Genomic DNA, 16020 nt, shown 5'->3' on the forward strand with positions numbered 1-16020 from the left:
GCCTAATGAGAATATAACATTTAATATTCGTACCCAAGGTAAAATTGCTAGAATAAAATCTGTACGTCATCAGCTGGAGACCTGAAAACCCAAACGTTAGTGGTACGACACGTCTTCAGAGAGCGCAGAAGTGTCCCCCCATTTCAGTTCCTTGGTCAAAACCTTGGGTTATTTTCTACCTGCAGATGCTATGATTTCTCCAAGGGGAATTTCTCTGCCACTTCGGCACTTCATCACCTAATTCCTGGTTTCTCTACCTGGCTGTACCACTGACCTGCGGTGACCAGGTCCCTTCCTTGCTCGCTACTTCAGTTTCCCCTCTGATCCTTCCTTTATCTTGCTTATTTGGCCCGTAAGTTCTGTGAGGTAGGGACTGTCTGTCATTGTGTCTCTCTGCAGCACCTGATGTAAAGGGGCTCCCGATTACACACTGGGTCTGTTTAGCACCAAGTGAACTGGGGGCCCTGATCCTGCTCAGTCTGTGACACAACCTGGAAGACGGGGGGCAGCCTATCTCAGGTGCCATCTTACACACAGACATTAGTAAGACCTTTCAACTGGCAACAGTCTCACCCCAAACTGTGCTATGTGAATGGAGTAGCGTGGGGCTCGCTAGGAGGTAATCTCCCCCGGCATTGAGTGCTGGCCCCAGTGCCACGCTAGGGCCTGTTCTTCACGGAGCGGGGCAGGGCTCAGTGGCGCTGTGTCTCATGGCCTTGCTCTCTCTCCCTTTGCAGTTAGTGCCACGGCCCCGTCTGTCTTCCCCCTGACCTCCTGCACCGGCGAAGTCACCACCCCCCAGGTCACCTTCGGCTGCCTGGCCAAAGGCTACTTCCCCGAGCCGGTCACCGTGACATGGAGCCCGAATGTCGGTTCCTCAGGCGTGAGGACCTATCCCTCCGTGCTGCAACCTTCCAGCGGCCTCTACTCGCTCAGCAGCCAGGTCACCGTCCCGGCCAGCAGCTGGGAATCTAATACCTATCAATGCACCGTAGAGCACCAGCCCACCAGCTCCAGCATCTCCAAGGAAATCCCAAGTAGGGACGCTGCGGCGCGGCCCGGGGAGGGGAGGGGAAGGGAAGGGCTGGGGGGTCTCGCAGGACCCTGCTCTGGTGACTGCTGCAGGGAGAGAGGATGGGAGCCTGCTAGTGCTGTGAGCTGATGGAGTCGCTGGGGTGGGTGGGTGGGTGAATGGAGAGAGACACCACAGAGCGATGGGAGGGAATGGGGACAGGTAGATGGTGTTGGGTGTGGAGGCGCCAAAGGGTGGAGGGATGAAAAGAGACACCACGTCAAGAGAAGCGATGGGTGCTGCAATGCAAGGAAAGGGGCAGACGGCTCAGCAGGGGGCGCTGTGCAGCTGGGAGCCGGGGGCTCAGTAGGGGGCGCTGTGCTGCAGGGAGCGAGGAGGGCTCAGCAGGGGGCGCCGTGCAGCAGGGAGCCGGGGGCTCAGTAGGGGGCGCCGTGCAGCAGGGAGCCAGGGGGGAGGCGACTCAGGAGGGGTCTGTACAACAACTAACCCATCATCCTTCTCCCAGAGCCCATCCCCGCTGAACCCCAAGCCCCCGAGGTGCACGTCCTCCACTCCTCCTGCACCACCAAGCCAGGTGCCATCCAGTTGCTCTGCTTCATCTCCGGCTTCTACCCTGAGCCTTTGAAGGTGGAATGGCTGGTGGACGGCGAGCCCGGGTTACTTCATGGGGACACCGCCCCTGCCAAGAAGGACGCCGACGGCCGCACCTTCAGCACCCGCAGCAATGCCAGCATCTCCCAGGACGTGTGGCTGGAGGGCAAGACGTACACCTGCCAGGTGTCCCACCCGGGCACTGCCACCACAAAGCAGGACCATGCCCGCAAGTGCAGAGGTGACGCTGAGTGGGCCCAGGCTTCCTAGGAAGGGGAGGGGGACACCGGGCTGGGCTCAAGGGGGGAGAGGAGTGGGGAGGAGACTGAGATGGACTTGGCCAGGGGGAGACCAGGCCTAGCGACTGACCTAGGCTCTCCCATCCCCAGAAGAAACAACGTCTCCCAGTGACATCCAAGTCTTCCTGGTGCCCCCGTCTCCTGCCGCCCTGTACGTGGCCCAGAACCCCATGCTCACCTGCCTGGTGGTCAACCTGCCTAGCGACTCCGGCCTCCAGGTGGTCTGGTCCAGGGAGAAGCCAGGGTCCATTGTCCCTGAACCCCTGACCCTCGCTGAGCAGTACAACACCACCTTCACCGCCTCCAGCTCCATGCCCATCTTCACCCGCGACTGGGAGGCTGGAGAGACCTTCACCTGCAAAGTGGAGCACTCAGATCTGCCCTCTTCCCTCATCAAATCGATCTCCAAGAAGCCAGGTAGGAGGAAAGCAGGGTCCCTAAGGGGAAAGACTCCCCTATCCCAGTCCCCAGCAGGGAGGGATGCTCCTTAAGGGGAAGACCAACAACCTGGGATCCGAGCCCTGGGTCCCTTTGCGTCCCCATCTGAGATGGAGACCATCCTGTGCTCCAGGACTACCAGCTCCCAGTCCCCAGCCCCTCCATCCTGGAGGAGAGAGGGAATCTTCCTACCCCCACACACACACTTGTCTCATCCTTCTCCCTGCGTGGCCCCAGCTAAGTGATGTGCATGGCTCATCTGTGTCCTCCGTCCCCACCCACCGTAGGCAGGCGCTCTGGCCCTGGCATCTACCTCCTGCGACCTCACAACGAGGAGCTGAGCAGCTCTGAAGACTCTGTCAGCGTCACCTGCCTGGTGCTGGGCTTCTTCCCCGAGGACATCTCGGTGCAGTGGATGAAGAACCACAAACCCGATGAGACCTTGGAATATATCACCACCCAGCCCATCAAGGACGGAACCGGCGACTCAAACTTCTTCCTCTACAGCAAGCTGAAAGTCAGCAAGGCCAGCTGGAACAGCGGGGACACCTACACCTGCATGGTCATCCACGAAGCCCTCTCCATGAAGTTCACCCAACGCAGCGTCAGCAAAGACTCCGGTAAATGAAGAAGGCTCCTCCCAGCCCCACTGCTAGCACTGTCCAGTACAGCTTCCTGTAAATAATCTCTGTGCCCTCAGTGACAACAAGTGAATAAATGAAACTAGTCTGAGCTCATCCCCGGTCTCCTTCTTGTGGTATGACTGGGTGAAATCTGTGGGTCACCCAAGGTGAGCAAGGTCCCAGGTTGCAGGCTGGGAGAAACTGAGATGCTATAAGACTGGGGATGCCAATTTCCAGATCCTGTATGGGTGGATACATATGTACCAGGGATGGATGGGGAGATACATAAATAGATGCCATGGAAGGAAGGATGGGAAGATACGTGGGTACATACACACCACAAAAGCAGTGATGAAGAGGGGGGTAAATGGACAGTTACACACATAAATATGTCCAAGCCCAGCTCTGTTGGAAGGCCAGATGTTCAGAGAGATGGTCAGATGGATACATACATGCTTCAGAGGGAAGGACTCATAGACCAACAGATATCACAGAGAGGAGAGAGAGAGAGAGAAATTATTATTTGGATTAAAGTAGCACCTCCACCCCCAGCTCAGATAGGGCCCTGTTGGGCTGGGTATGGCACAGACACAGTGGGAGACAGTCCCTGTGTCAAGGGCTCACATCTAGATAGAGAAAGAGGGAGAAGAAACAGACACCAAGAGAGAAAGGGACCTGCCCAAGATTACGTCCGTTACCGAGCTAGAAACAGAACCCAGGTGTTCTGAGAGTCCCACCCAGTCCCACTAGACTGCGCTGCGCTGAGGGAAGGATGGTTGGATGGTTCGCAGGTGTGGTGCCAATGAATAAGTGGATGGGGATGGATGGATAAATCTATGGTGAAGATTGGAGGGGTGCCCATTCTGAAGGATGAAGGGGTGGATAAATGGATGGCCATAGATGGACTGCGATAGATGGATGGCTAGAGGTGGGGATGGGTGGGGACAGATGTATGTATGAATGAATGGATGAGCGGGTGCATATGGTAATGGGTCAGTACCGATGGGATGGATGATGATAGAAAAATGAGAATGGATGGGGATGGACTGACAGACAGATGGATGGGCTGGTACAGATGGTGAGTGATAGATAGACGAAGATGAGTGGATGGGTGAATATGGCAATGGATGGATGGACGACTGAGTGTGTTAATGGGGACAGATGGTGATGGATGTTTGGGGATGGATAATATATAAAGAGATGATAGATAAGTGGATGGGGTTGCATGTATGGATGGAAGATATGGGTGAGGATGAATGGATGGATGGTTAGGGATGATGCTGGAGATGGACGGATGGGGAGGTAGGAGAATGGATGGGTATAGATCTATATGGATGGATGGAAGATATGAAGGATGGTTAGAGATAAGGCTGCATGGAGCATGGGATGGCTGGGTGGGTAAGTGGATTGGTGGATGGCCAAGCCATTCCTGGCATCTCATTGAGGCGGGATCCTCTCTAGGCTATAACCCACGGGAGCACCGTATCATGATCAGCATTTACCCTACAACCTCTTCCACCCCAGAGAGGAGCAGAGGCCCCATGGGGATTTTCCAGACACAGTCAGTGGGGAGAAGGTAATTAAAATACCCTGGCCCCCACACAAACTTTCTCTGCTGGCTAGAAGGCTAAGGGGTCTCCTTCCACCCCTTACCAACAGCAGCAGCTGTGGAGGGGGAGATAGGACAACATTCAGCAAACACCCCACAGCAGGGATCAGGTCCTGGGCTCAGTACCCACAAAGTAGAAGCAGTAGTAGGGCTGTTATCTGGAGCAGACACTAAGCAGAGACTCACCTAAAATCTCACTAGCTCTGGTGTCATGGGGCATCCAGGCAGTGGGGTGGGACGGTGCAGATGCCCCTATGCCCCCTCACATGGGCTCTGTCTCCTACCCAGCCCCTCACTCACACACCTTCCCCCCGCCCCCCATGTGTGTATCAGCCCCAAAGCTGGATGGGCGAGTGCAGGAATCAAACCCACCAGTACGAGCACAGAGCTCACACCTGGCATTAAAGGGGGGTAGCCTGCAGCGGCAGTGTTAGGGCTGTTATCCTGGGGCAGCGCAGGAGCACACAGACCAAGAGTGTGGGGGGGTGGCTGTGACAGAGCTCAGTCCAGTGCAGATGGACACTCCTGTAACATGGCATGACCCAGGGACCCTCCCACCTTGGCTGTCGTGTATGTACCCGCAGAGACACACAACACAGAGAGAGACAAACATGCACCCACACAGATCTATGCACCTGTTCTCCAGACATCCCTAGGGCAAAGGGCTCAGTAGGGGGCACCATGCTCAGGGAGCAGCATCTGTCAGACCAGAGAGACCTGAGATCCCATCCTTAAAATACTTGTGGCTCTGTTCATAAAAGTGACAGTGTTCAAAATCCCCACCTCCCTCAGCCGAGGCAACTACAGGCTGCACCTGGGCAAGAGAGCTCGGGATAAACAGGCCCAGAGGTGGCTGCGTTCCACCTGAAGTGACTCCTGGGTGTTTTGTTACACTGGGAGCAGGGTCATAGAGGCACGCATGTGAAATCCATCCATCCTGGTCTTAAGGGAGCTCCTCCACCATGGCAGCATCCTGGCATCTCGCACACCTCAGAGGGCTCCTGAGCCACTTTCACAGGCAGAGACACTAAGGCACAGAGAAATTCAACAGGTGGCCAAGCTTCAGTGCCAGGGCGTAGGGACACAGCCACATGGGATGAGTGAGATGAAAGCTGGGAGTCTCTGCATCCTTCATTTCATCACAGTGGTCAGGGGTGTGTGGATGGATGGAAGGGTGCATCTAGGGATGAATGGAGGGATGGATGAATGGAGGTATCTAGAGATGGATGGAGGAATGGATGGATGGAGGTATCTAGAGATGGATGGATGTGTCTAGAGATGGACAGTGGAGGCATGGACAGATGGATGGTTTGTGGGGATGGATGGATGGAAGGAGGGGTGTGTCTAGAGATGGACTGATGGATGGATGGGGGGTTTGCAATCATGGATAGATTGGATGTAGGGGTGTTTTCAGGAAAAGTTGTTTACTTATTCCCATAATATAAGAACTAGGTGCCACCAAATGAAATTAATGGGCAGCAGGTTTAAAACAAATAAAAGGAAGTTCTTCACACAGCGCACAGTAAACCTGTGGAACTCCTTGCCTCAGGAGGTTGTGAAGGCTAGGACTATAACAGGGTTTAAAAAAGAACTAGATAAATTCATGGAGGTTAAGTCCATTAATGGCTATTAGCTAGGATGGGTAGGGAATGGTGTCCCTAGCCTCTGTATGTCAAAGGGCAGAGATGGGCGGCAGGAGAGAGATCACTTGATCATTACCTGTTAGGTTCACTCCCTCTGGGACACCTGACATTGGTCATTGTCGGTAGACAGGATACTGGGCTGGCTGGACCTTTGATCTGTCCCAGTATGGCCATTCTTATGTTATTATGTTATTAGGGATGATGGTTGGTGGTCAGGGTCTGAATGGATGGATGGATCAATTGGTGGTTTGTGGTCATGGATGGACGGAGGTATCTAGAGATGGAGGGTGGAGGCATGGATGGATGGATGGTTTGTGGGGATGGATGGAGGGATGTGTCTAGAGATGATGGTTCGTGGTCATAGATTGATGGATGGATGTACCTATGGATGGATGGAGGGATGCACCTAGGGATTGTTGGATGGATGGAAGTGTCTAAGGATGGACTGATGGATTGATGGGTGGTTTGTGGTTATGGATGGATTGGAGTGGATTGGAGATGAACGTGTCTAGGGATGGATTGATGGATTAATAGATGGTCTGTGGTCAAGGATGAATGGAGAGGTGAGTGGGGCTGCATGGATGGATGTATTTAGAGATGGATGGAGGGAGAGAGGGAGGGATTGATGGAGGTGTCTTGCGAGGATTGGTGAATGGATCAATGGGTGGTTTGTGGTCATGGATTGTTGGAGGTCTCTAGACATGGATGGGTGCATGCATGGATAGATGGATAGAGATGTCTAGGGAAGGATTGATGGAAGACTGGATGGACAGAAGTATCTAGAAATGGACTGTGCAGGCATTGATGAATCAATGGAGGTTCTAGACATTGATGGATGGATGGTTTGTGGTCATTGATGAATGGAAACGGGCAGATGGATGGATGCATCTAGAGATGGATGAATGGAAAGAGGAGTGTGCAGAGGGATGGAATGATGGATAGTTTGTTGTCACAGATGGATGGATGTATCCAGAGATAGATGTGTGAAGGGAAGGAAGGATGGGTAGAGAAGGTGGGTTGGTGTTGGTCGCACAGTACGAGCTCTCTCTGTCTCAGTGGCTAAGTCGGAGTTGATGGTTCTTTCTCTCTCCTCAACAGAGGTGATCGTGTCAGGTGAGTTTTGCAGTGAGGACGGCGACGAGGACTTAGATGGCCTCTGGGCCACCATCTCGGTCTTCATCACCCTCTTCCTCTTGAGTGTGTGCTACAGCGCCACCGTGACCCTGTTCAAGGTGAGAGAGAGAACGAACGTAGGAACGAAGGAATTAACGTGTTTAGCACAGTAGAGGGCAGCGTGGAGGGGAAAGAAAGAAGAGAGGAATGAAGGAGAAAGGAGAATGGGTGAATAAGACAGAGACTGAATGAATGAGACACAGACAGAAAAGCAGGAAGGAATGACACAGACAGACAGAACAGCTCCCCCCAGCACTGACCCCTCTCACCCTTCCTCTCTCTGCCCCCTCCCTGCAGGTGAAGTGGCTTTTCTCCACCGTGGTGCAGCTGAAGCGCACGAGGGGGCCTGACTACAAGAACGTGATCCAGCGCGTGGTGTAGGAGCTGCTGCCCTCATCCGCCCAGAGACAAGGGGCCGGGACTCCCGGCTCCATTGGCGACACCGCCCTGAGTCCAACAGCTGCCCCCCACCAGCGCTGTGCCCTTGGGAGAGCCCCTGAGGGGAGCAAGGAGCTCACCTCACACGGCCTAATCAGCTCAGAGCTGGACTAAGGCTGGACCACTCATATCATGCAGGGAACCAGCGCCCCTAGCGAGGAAACAACCCCTCTCCCACTTCCCACCCTCCTGAGCCCAACAGTCCCTGCTCTGGGTTGGGTCAGAACCAGCGCACCCTAGAGAGAAAGGCCCCATGTCCCATTCCCCCACCCTGGGGCTAGATTGGAGCTGGTGCCCCCTAGTGTGTAAGGGCCCTGTGCCCCATTCGCTGTCCCCCTGAGCCAGCCAGCCAGCCCCCCACTGGGGCCAGATCACAAATGGCTTTGTCTCTGTTGCTCTGAATGTTGCATATTTAGCTCCCGGCTGTTTTTTGTGACTTTTGTGGTTTGCACTGAGTGACTGTAAATAAATAAATATTCAATGCGGGCTCCTTGTTGTTCACAGCCTCCATCTCTGACTTTCAGGGGCCTCTGAAACCCTTCACTGTGTCTGTAGGAGGCGCCACGGGACATGGGGAATAGACTGAGTGGTGCCCGTTGAACTGACCCCAATGGGAGGTGGGGGGCCTAGCTACAAACCCATAGAGCACGGCCTTTGTCCCTCAACTTCTTCAGGCTGGGACAAGGAGAGATCAGCAAGGAGAGATCTCCAGGGCAGGAAAAAGTTACCACTGATAAGAAAGAAAGAAAGAAAGAATCTATGGAGGGAGAGAGATTGATTGATCAGTTACTAGAACAACTTATTAAACAATCATTTTGCAAGCACCTAGAGGATAAGAGGGTGATAAGGAACAACCAGCAGGAATTTGTCAAGAACAAATCATGCCAAACCACCCTAATCTGATAGGGTTAGTGGCCTGGTGGATGGGGGGAAGCAGTAGATGTGATATAGCTTGATGCTAGTAAGGCTTTGACACAGTTCCACATGACCCTGTCGTGAGCAAACCAGGGCAATGTGATCTAGATGAAATCACTGTAAGGTGGGTGCACCACTAGTTGAAAGAGCATTCCCAAAGAGTCGCTGTCAGTGGTTTTCTGTCAAACTGGGAGGGCGTATCTAGTAGGGGTTCCACAGGGGTCAGGTATTATTCCATATTTTCTTTAGCGACTTGGATAATGGAGCAGAGACCGTGCTCATAAAATCTGTAGATGACAGCAAGCTAGCAGGGGTGGGACGCTCTTTGGAGAATGGGATTTGAATTCAAAAGGACTGCACTTGGGAAGGAAAAATTCAAGGTTCAGCCACAAAATGGGGACAGACCAGCTAGATCAGGGATGGGCAAACGACGGCCCGCTGGCCACATCGGGCCTGCAGGACCATCCTGCCTGGCCCCAAGCTCCTGGCCCGGGATGCTCGCCCCTGACCCCTCCCTTGCTGTCCCCTCTCCCCCACAGCCTCAGCTCGCTCACTCTGTCGCCGGCGCAATGCTCTGGGTGGCGGGGCTGTGAGATCCTGGGGCAGCGCAGCTGCAGAGCCCAGCCTGACCCGGTCTCTGTGCTGCATGGTGGCAGCGGCAGCAGCGTGGCCCGGTGCTCCAGGCAGCGTGATAAGGGGGAAGGGGGCAGAGGGGCTTGGACACAAGGCAGGGGAGTTCGAGGTCGTGGTCATGGAGTGGGGCTGCGGATAGAGGTCAGGGCAGTTTGGGAGGAGAACAGGGGGTTAAATGAGGGCAGGGGACCCAGAGGGCAGTCAGGAAGGAGAGGGGGTTGGATGGGGTGGCAAGGGGCAGTTAGGGGCGGGGATCTGGGAGCAGTCAGGGGACAGGGAGAAAGGGTGATTGGATGGGGCAGGGGTCCATGGGGGGCCATCAGGAATGAGAGGAGGGGTTGGATGGGGCGATGGGGGTCCAGCAGCAGTCAGGGGACAGGGAGTGGAGGGGATGGATGGGGCAGGGGTCCCAGAGGGGCTATCAGGGAATGGGGGGGTTGGATGGGGCAGGAGTCCAGAAGGGGGGGCGGATAGGAGGTAGGCACCGGGCCATGACTCCCTCCCCTAACCAGCCCTCCATACAATTTACAAAACCTCATGCGGCCCTCAGGGCAAAACGTTTGCCTGCCCCTGAGCTAGACGGTAGCACTACTGCAAAGGCACTGAGGGGTTGAGTGAATCAGAGACCGGAAATGAGTCAACAATGTGATGCAGTTGTAAAAAAAAGGCTAAGATCACTGGGGTGGGGAGGAACAAGATGTCAGATGTAAGACACAGGAGGGAATTGTCCCGCTCTACTCAGCACTGTGACTGAGCGCCATGTGGAGTCCCGTGTCCAATTCTGATCACCTAACTTTAGGAAAGAGGGGGACAAACTGGAGAGATTCCAGAGGAGAGCAACAAAAACGATCAAAGGGTTAGAAAATTTGACCTAGGAGGGAAGGTTAAAAAAAAACAGGACATGTTCAGTCTTGAGAAAAAAAGACAGAGTGGGAGCTGATAATCAAATCTGTGAAAAGCTGTTCTGAAGAGGACAGGGATCCACTGTTCTCCATGGCCACTGATGGTAGGACAAGAAGTAACAGGCTTCATCTGCAGCAGGAAACAGTTAGGTTGATGATTAGAAAATACTTCGGCACCTTAAAGAGTAACAGATTTATTTGGACACAAGCTTTCATGGGCAAGAAGCCCACTTCCTCAGATGTATGGAGTGAAAGTTACAGATGCCAGCATTGTTATACTGACACAGGAAGAGAAGGGAGTTACCTTACAAGTGGAGAACCACTGTTGACAGGGCCAATTCAGTAAGGGTGGCTGTGGTCCACTCCCAATAATTGATGAGGCGGTATCAATACTGTGATGCAGTAGGGACTGTCTGTATGGGGAGTGGGAGAGCAGGGGAGGACTTTAGGGGATGGACGATGCCAGGGCCTGTAACCTGAGCTAGGTAAGGGAGGGGAAAGGTCAACACCTTTGCCCGGGAAGGGGTCAAAGGAAGGGAGTGGCAGGAGGGAAGCAGTTTGAGTTTGGGCTTGGGGCTGGATGGGCGGAATTCAGGGTATCCTAGCTAGGATCCAAGCACCCTGAAAGCCCAGAAGGATTCAGTGGAGGGGTCCTGACTGTGCCTGCAAGCTCTGCTGTAACCTGTGTTCCTGCTGTCCAATAAATCTTCTGTTTTACTGGCTGGCTAAGAGTCACTGTGGGTCCCAGGAAGAGGGGTGCAGGGCCGGACTCCCCCACACTCCGTGACAAATACCAAGAGAGAGAAAGTTGTTTTGTAGTGAGCCAGCCACTCCCAGTCCCTATTCAAGCCCCAATTAATGATGTTAAATTTGCAAATGAATTGTAGTTCTCCAGTTTCTCTTTGAGGTCTGTTTTTGAAGTGTTTTTGTAGCTGGATGGCTACTTTTCAATCTGTTATCGAATGTCCAGGGAGATTGACGTGTTCTCCTACTGGCTTTGTATGTTACCATTCCTGATGTCTGATTTGTGTCCATTATTCTTTTGCATAGAGACTGTCCAGTTTGGCCGATGAACATGGCAGAGGGGCATTGCTGGCACATGATGGCATCTGTCACATTAGTAGATGTGATATAGGCCACATATATGCCATAATAGATATATCTACTAATGTGATAGATGCCATCATGTGTCAGCGGTGCCCCTCTGCCATGTATATTGGCCAAACCAGACAGTCTATGTAAAAGAATTTGGGCCTGATTGAATTGGCCCTATCAACACTGGTTCTCCACTTGTAAGGTAACTCCCTTCTCTTCCTGTGTCAGTATAAAAATGCCGGCATCTGTAACTTTCACTCCATGCATCTGAAGAAGTGAGTTTTTCCCCCGAAAGCTTATGCCCAAATAAATCTGTTAGTCTTTAAGGTGCCACTGGACTCTTCATTGTTTTTGTGGATACAGACTAACACAGCTACCCCAGATAGGAAATATTCTGTAACTCTAAGACTAGTTAAGCTCTGGAACAGGCTTCCAAGGGAGGTTGTGGAGTCCCCATCACTGGAGTTTTTTAAGACTGGTTGGACAAACACCTGCCCGGGCTGGTCAAAGTGTACTTCGTCCTGCCTCAGAGCAGATGGCTGGATATGGTGACCTCTCAAGGTCCCTCCAGCCAGATAGTTCTATGATTCTCTGGTAGATATATCAGCTTAGCTTTGGCTAGCCGGTTTGGCCACATTGCTGTCTTTGGGGGTGGGCAGCTGAATCTCACCAGGGCAGATGTTTCCTGTTTTTCTCACACCCTGTTCTGCCTTGCGTCCCCAGAGGCAGAAATGCAAAGTTGGCTCTCTCTCGTGAGTCCATGTGAAGAGCTGGAAAGTCCCAGAGGAAGGGGGAGGGAGGGACTCTTTAACCCAGCACCTCCTAATTGTTACCCTCCCTGTTAGAAACTTGCCCAAGATTTCTACTCTGAATTTGTCCAGCTTCAGCTTTCAGCCCTCGGACCCATGTGCTGGATGGAAGCCCTCAGAAACCTCTTTCCTCACAGTCCTCAACTCACCCTATAACCTGCCCATGAATCAATGGACTAGATTGGCTACAAAGGCACTAGCCCTGTCTGCAGCCCTGGGGAGACCGCAGCTGGAATCCTGGATAGACTCCAGGCCAGCAAAGAGGAGGCGAAGGGGTGACTCAATCCCAGCTGACCAGCACCCACCTGGGGAACAGAAATTTGATGGTGGGGGGCTCGTCCCTCTGGCCAACAAAGGTCTAACCAGGGCCAGTGGCTGGCAGCTGAAGTGAGACAAATTCAACAAGGAAATTCAGGGGTCGCAGGCCACGTAGCTTCTGTTGGCTGAGCTCACGGCTCACCCCTGGGGCTCCTCACGTGCTTCCTTTCCCCCACACACATAATCCCGGTGTGCTGCCCTCCCAGCCCCTCTGTTTCCGGGACTCCTCAGTCTGCCCTGCATGCAGGTAGCTGTGTCTTCCCACTTTCTCCTGCAGCTGGGACACCCATTCTCCCACCCATGCTGGGAGTTCTGCATGCATCCCCTGCACCTCTGTTTCACCCATGCCCGGGGGCCCCCCATTCCACCTTCCTCCCTGCTTCCTCCTGTAATACTGGTCTGGCTGGTCAGCCATGCAGGGTCTCACCATAGTATCACAGAAACATCGGGCCAGAGGGGTCTATGGGAGGTCACCAGTCCAGCCTCCCAGCGCCGAGGCAGGACCAAGTAAACAGGAAAGCCCAGGGCCAAACCACCCCTGATGACAGGATGAGTCCGACCTGAGAGGGGCCAGGAGCTCCAGGTATAAAAGAAGTCAGGAGTCAGCACTAGGAGGGTCCAGCTGGGGGACAGGCTAGTGGGAAGTGACAGTAGGATGCAATAATGGTCCTGCCTAAGCAAGGGGCCCTGGGAATGCCCCTGAGTAACCAGGTGAGAGCCTGGCTGCAGGAGAGCCTCAAAGAGACGGGAAGGTTTTGTTTCTGGTAAAGACAGGTTTAAAGCTTAATTTGGGACCCCATAAGAGGTGGGCTAAAGACTGACTCAGCCAGAGTCACCTGGCAGAGAAACCCCCACAGTGCTGCTGTGACTGTCCTCCGGGGCCGCCGGCCTGAGAGGGGTTCCAAGGGGTGAGTGGGTGTCTGTACCAGTCTGAACATAAGAGCGGCCACACTGGGTCAGACCAAGGGTGCATCCAGCCCAGTGTCCTGTCTGCCGACAGCGGCCAGTGCCAGATGCCCCAGAGGCAATGAACAGGACAGGTGATCTGTCCCCTGTCATCCATTCCCAGTGTGACATTCTGAACCCCAAGGCAACACCCTGGCACCCCCAGATTTGCCATGGTGATGGGATTATGATATGTTTTGTACAAAGTATGCCTTGTTCTAAAACAGGGTTTCTCAAACAGGGGTTGCTGCTTGTGCCTTCCTGCTGCTCCAGGCCAATGGGAACGGTGGGAAGCGGTGGCCAGTAAGTCCCTCAGCCCACGCTGCGTCCAGCAGCTCCCATTGGCCCGGAGCAGCGATCCCCGGCCAGTGGGAGCCGCCATCGGCCGGCGCTATGGACGCGGCAGGTAAACACATTGGCCCAGCCGCCAGGGGCTTTCCCTACACAAGTGGCGACCCCAGTTTGAGAAACCCTGCTCTAAAAGTCTTGATCTGTTGCACATGAATATCCTGTTGGATTGTATGTTCTGTCATTGTATCTGAAGTTATGAATATTGACTAGATACAGGTATTTCAAATGTGTTTGCCCCTGGGGTGACACCCACAAGGCAATTTACATCCAGTCTAGCCAGCACCTTGTGGCTGAACCTTTCAAGCTGATGGCCCATCAGTGAACACAATAGACCATGGAAGAAGCTTATCCCCCCCGATGGACTTTCCTGGGAACGTTTTAGCCAGAATATGGGGAATGGCCCCTGCTATGACTCATCGAAGCAGGCAAGGGCATGAGACCAGCTCACGTGACACCGGACTCCATCTTGTGCCTGAACTTTTCCACTAAATGTGCTGGGGACCTCAGCAGGGACAATGAAGTTCCCTCCACATGGAAGAAGCTATAAAAGGGGAAGTGACATCATCACATAGCCTCACTCCTCCCTGCCCAACTCAACACCTGGAAACACCAGACGAATGAAGACTGAACCGGGGAGGTGCTCCCAGACAGGAAAGGAGTCATCCATCCCAGCCTGTGTATGGAAGATTGGTGAACTGTTTGTACCATCAGGGTGAGACATGGCTTGATTCAAATCCTGTCTAGTGCACACAACTTAGATTGCAATTTTGTTTTATTTCTTAGGTAACCAACTTTGATCTGTACACTATTTCTTACAATCACTTAAATCAAACTTTCTGTAGTTAATAAATCTGTTTTATATTTTTTTACCTAAACCACTGTGTTATTGAAGTAGAAGGGGAAATCTGCTCAGGAACGGGGGTTGGTGCCACACTGAGGGAGGGGCAGACTGGGTAATACCTTACACGGATGAGGCTTTTGACCAGAGGAAGACAGGACAGCTCTCGGGTCCCAGGCTGGGGAGTTGGGGGAATTGGCTGGAGCCTCTCGATTCTTGGTGGATGTGCAGCTGGCGGCAGCATTCCTGTAACTGCAGCTGGGCGTGTCCCTGCTTGTAAGGGTGGCTGGGTGGAGGACCACGGAGGCATCTGCACCTTGTCACAGCAGCACAGTGTGAGAGGGAGCTCATGCTGAGGAGACAGAGGGCCCAGTGGTACCCCAGTTCCAGGTGGCACCCCAGGAAAGTACATCACACCCAGCTTCTGGCAAACAGAGGCTAGTGACATCACCCCTGCCCGTCCTGGCTAATAGCCATTGGTGGACCTGTCCTCCATGAACTGATTTAGTTCTTTTTTCAACCCTGTTATAGTCTTGGCCTACACAGCATCCTCTGACACACACTGGTTGACTGTGTTGTATAAATACTTCCTTTCGTTTGTTTTAAACCTGCTGCCTATTAATTTCAGTGGGTGACCCCAGGCTCTTGTGTTATGAGAAGGAGTAAATAACACTTCCTTATTTTCTCTTTCCACACCAATCATGATTTTATAGATCTCTATCATATCGCCCCTTAGTCATCTCTTTTCCAAACTGAAAAGTCCCAGTCTTATTAATCCCTGATCATACGGCAGCTGTTCCACACCCCTCATCATTTCTGGTGCCCTTTTCTGAACCTTTTCCAATTCCAACATATCATTTTTGAGAGGGGGCGACCACACCTGCACACAGTGTTCAAGAAATGGGCGTACCAGGGATTTATAGAGAGGCAACACGATATTGTTGTTCTGGAAGGCATTAACAGTGCTACCCAACAGTGGTTTGAGCTATACACAATTGCAGAGGTGATAGGTCAGTGCCTCTTTGATGTGTCTCCTGTGACTCTTTGCAGCATATGTGGTTAAAACTCTTGTGATTTAGTTAGTAACCAATCTAAGTTATTAACCCATTGGGATGCTTTAACTATGTCATTACCTAATTCAGTTATTAACTTATTTGCTGTGAGAATATGTATGTGCTAAATATTTCTGTCAGACTGTTTAAATGTGACTCCATAGCACCATAGTAAATAAAACAATCAATTCACACCGGTGGGGCTCTTTCGGGGAATGTTGATCACTAATTTGGCTCCTAAACCACTGAGGTCCGAGCACGAGCACTGACTTTATGGTTTGCCAGTGGTTGCATGTGGAGCAGGGACAGGAAGAG

General features: G+C 52.9%; 1 gene segment (V, D, J or C); it reads left to right on the forward strand.

The window, feature by feature from the left end:
• The window catches only part of LOC127031862 (Ig gamma-1 chain C region, membrane-bound form-like), a 192423-nt gene extending 184090 nt beyond the window's left edge, over nucleotides 1-8333 (forward strand). Inside the window, 6 exon segments of the C gene segment in view lie at nucleotides 996-1037; nucleotides 1539-1865; nucleotides 2014-2340; nucleotides 2649-2981; nucleotides 7335-7468; nucleotides 7707-8333. Coding sequence covers nucleotides 996-1037; nucleotides 1539-1865; nucleotides 2014-2340; nucleotides 2649-2981; nucleotides 7335-7468; nucleotides 7707-7790 — 1247 coding nt within the window.
• The last annotated feature ends 7687 nt before the right edge of the window (nucleotides 8334-16020 follow it).

The sequence above is a fragment of the Gopherus flavomarginatus genome, chromosome 11, assembly GCF_025201925.1.
Source record: "Gopherus flavomarginatus isolate rGopFla2 chromosome 11, rGopFla2.mat.asm, whole genome shotgun sequence".
NCBI lineage: Eukaryota > Metazoa > Chordata > Testudines > Testudinidae > Gopherus > Gopherus flavomarginatus.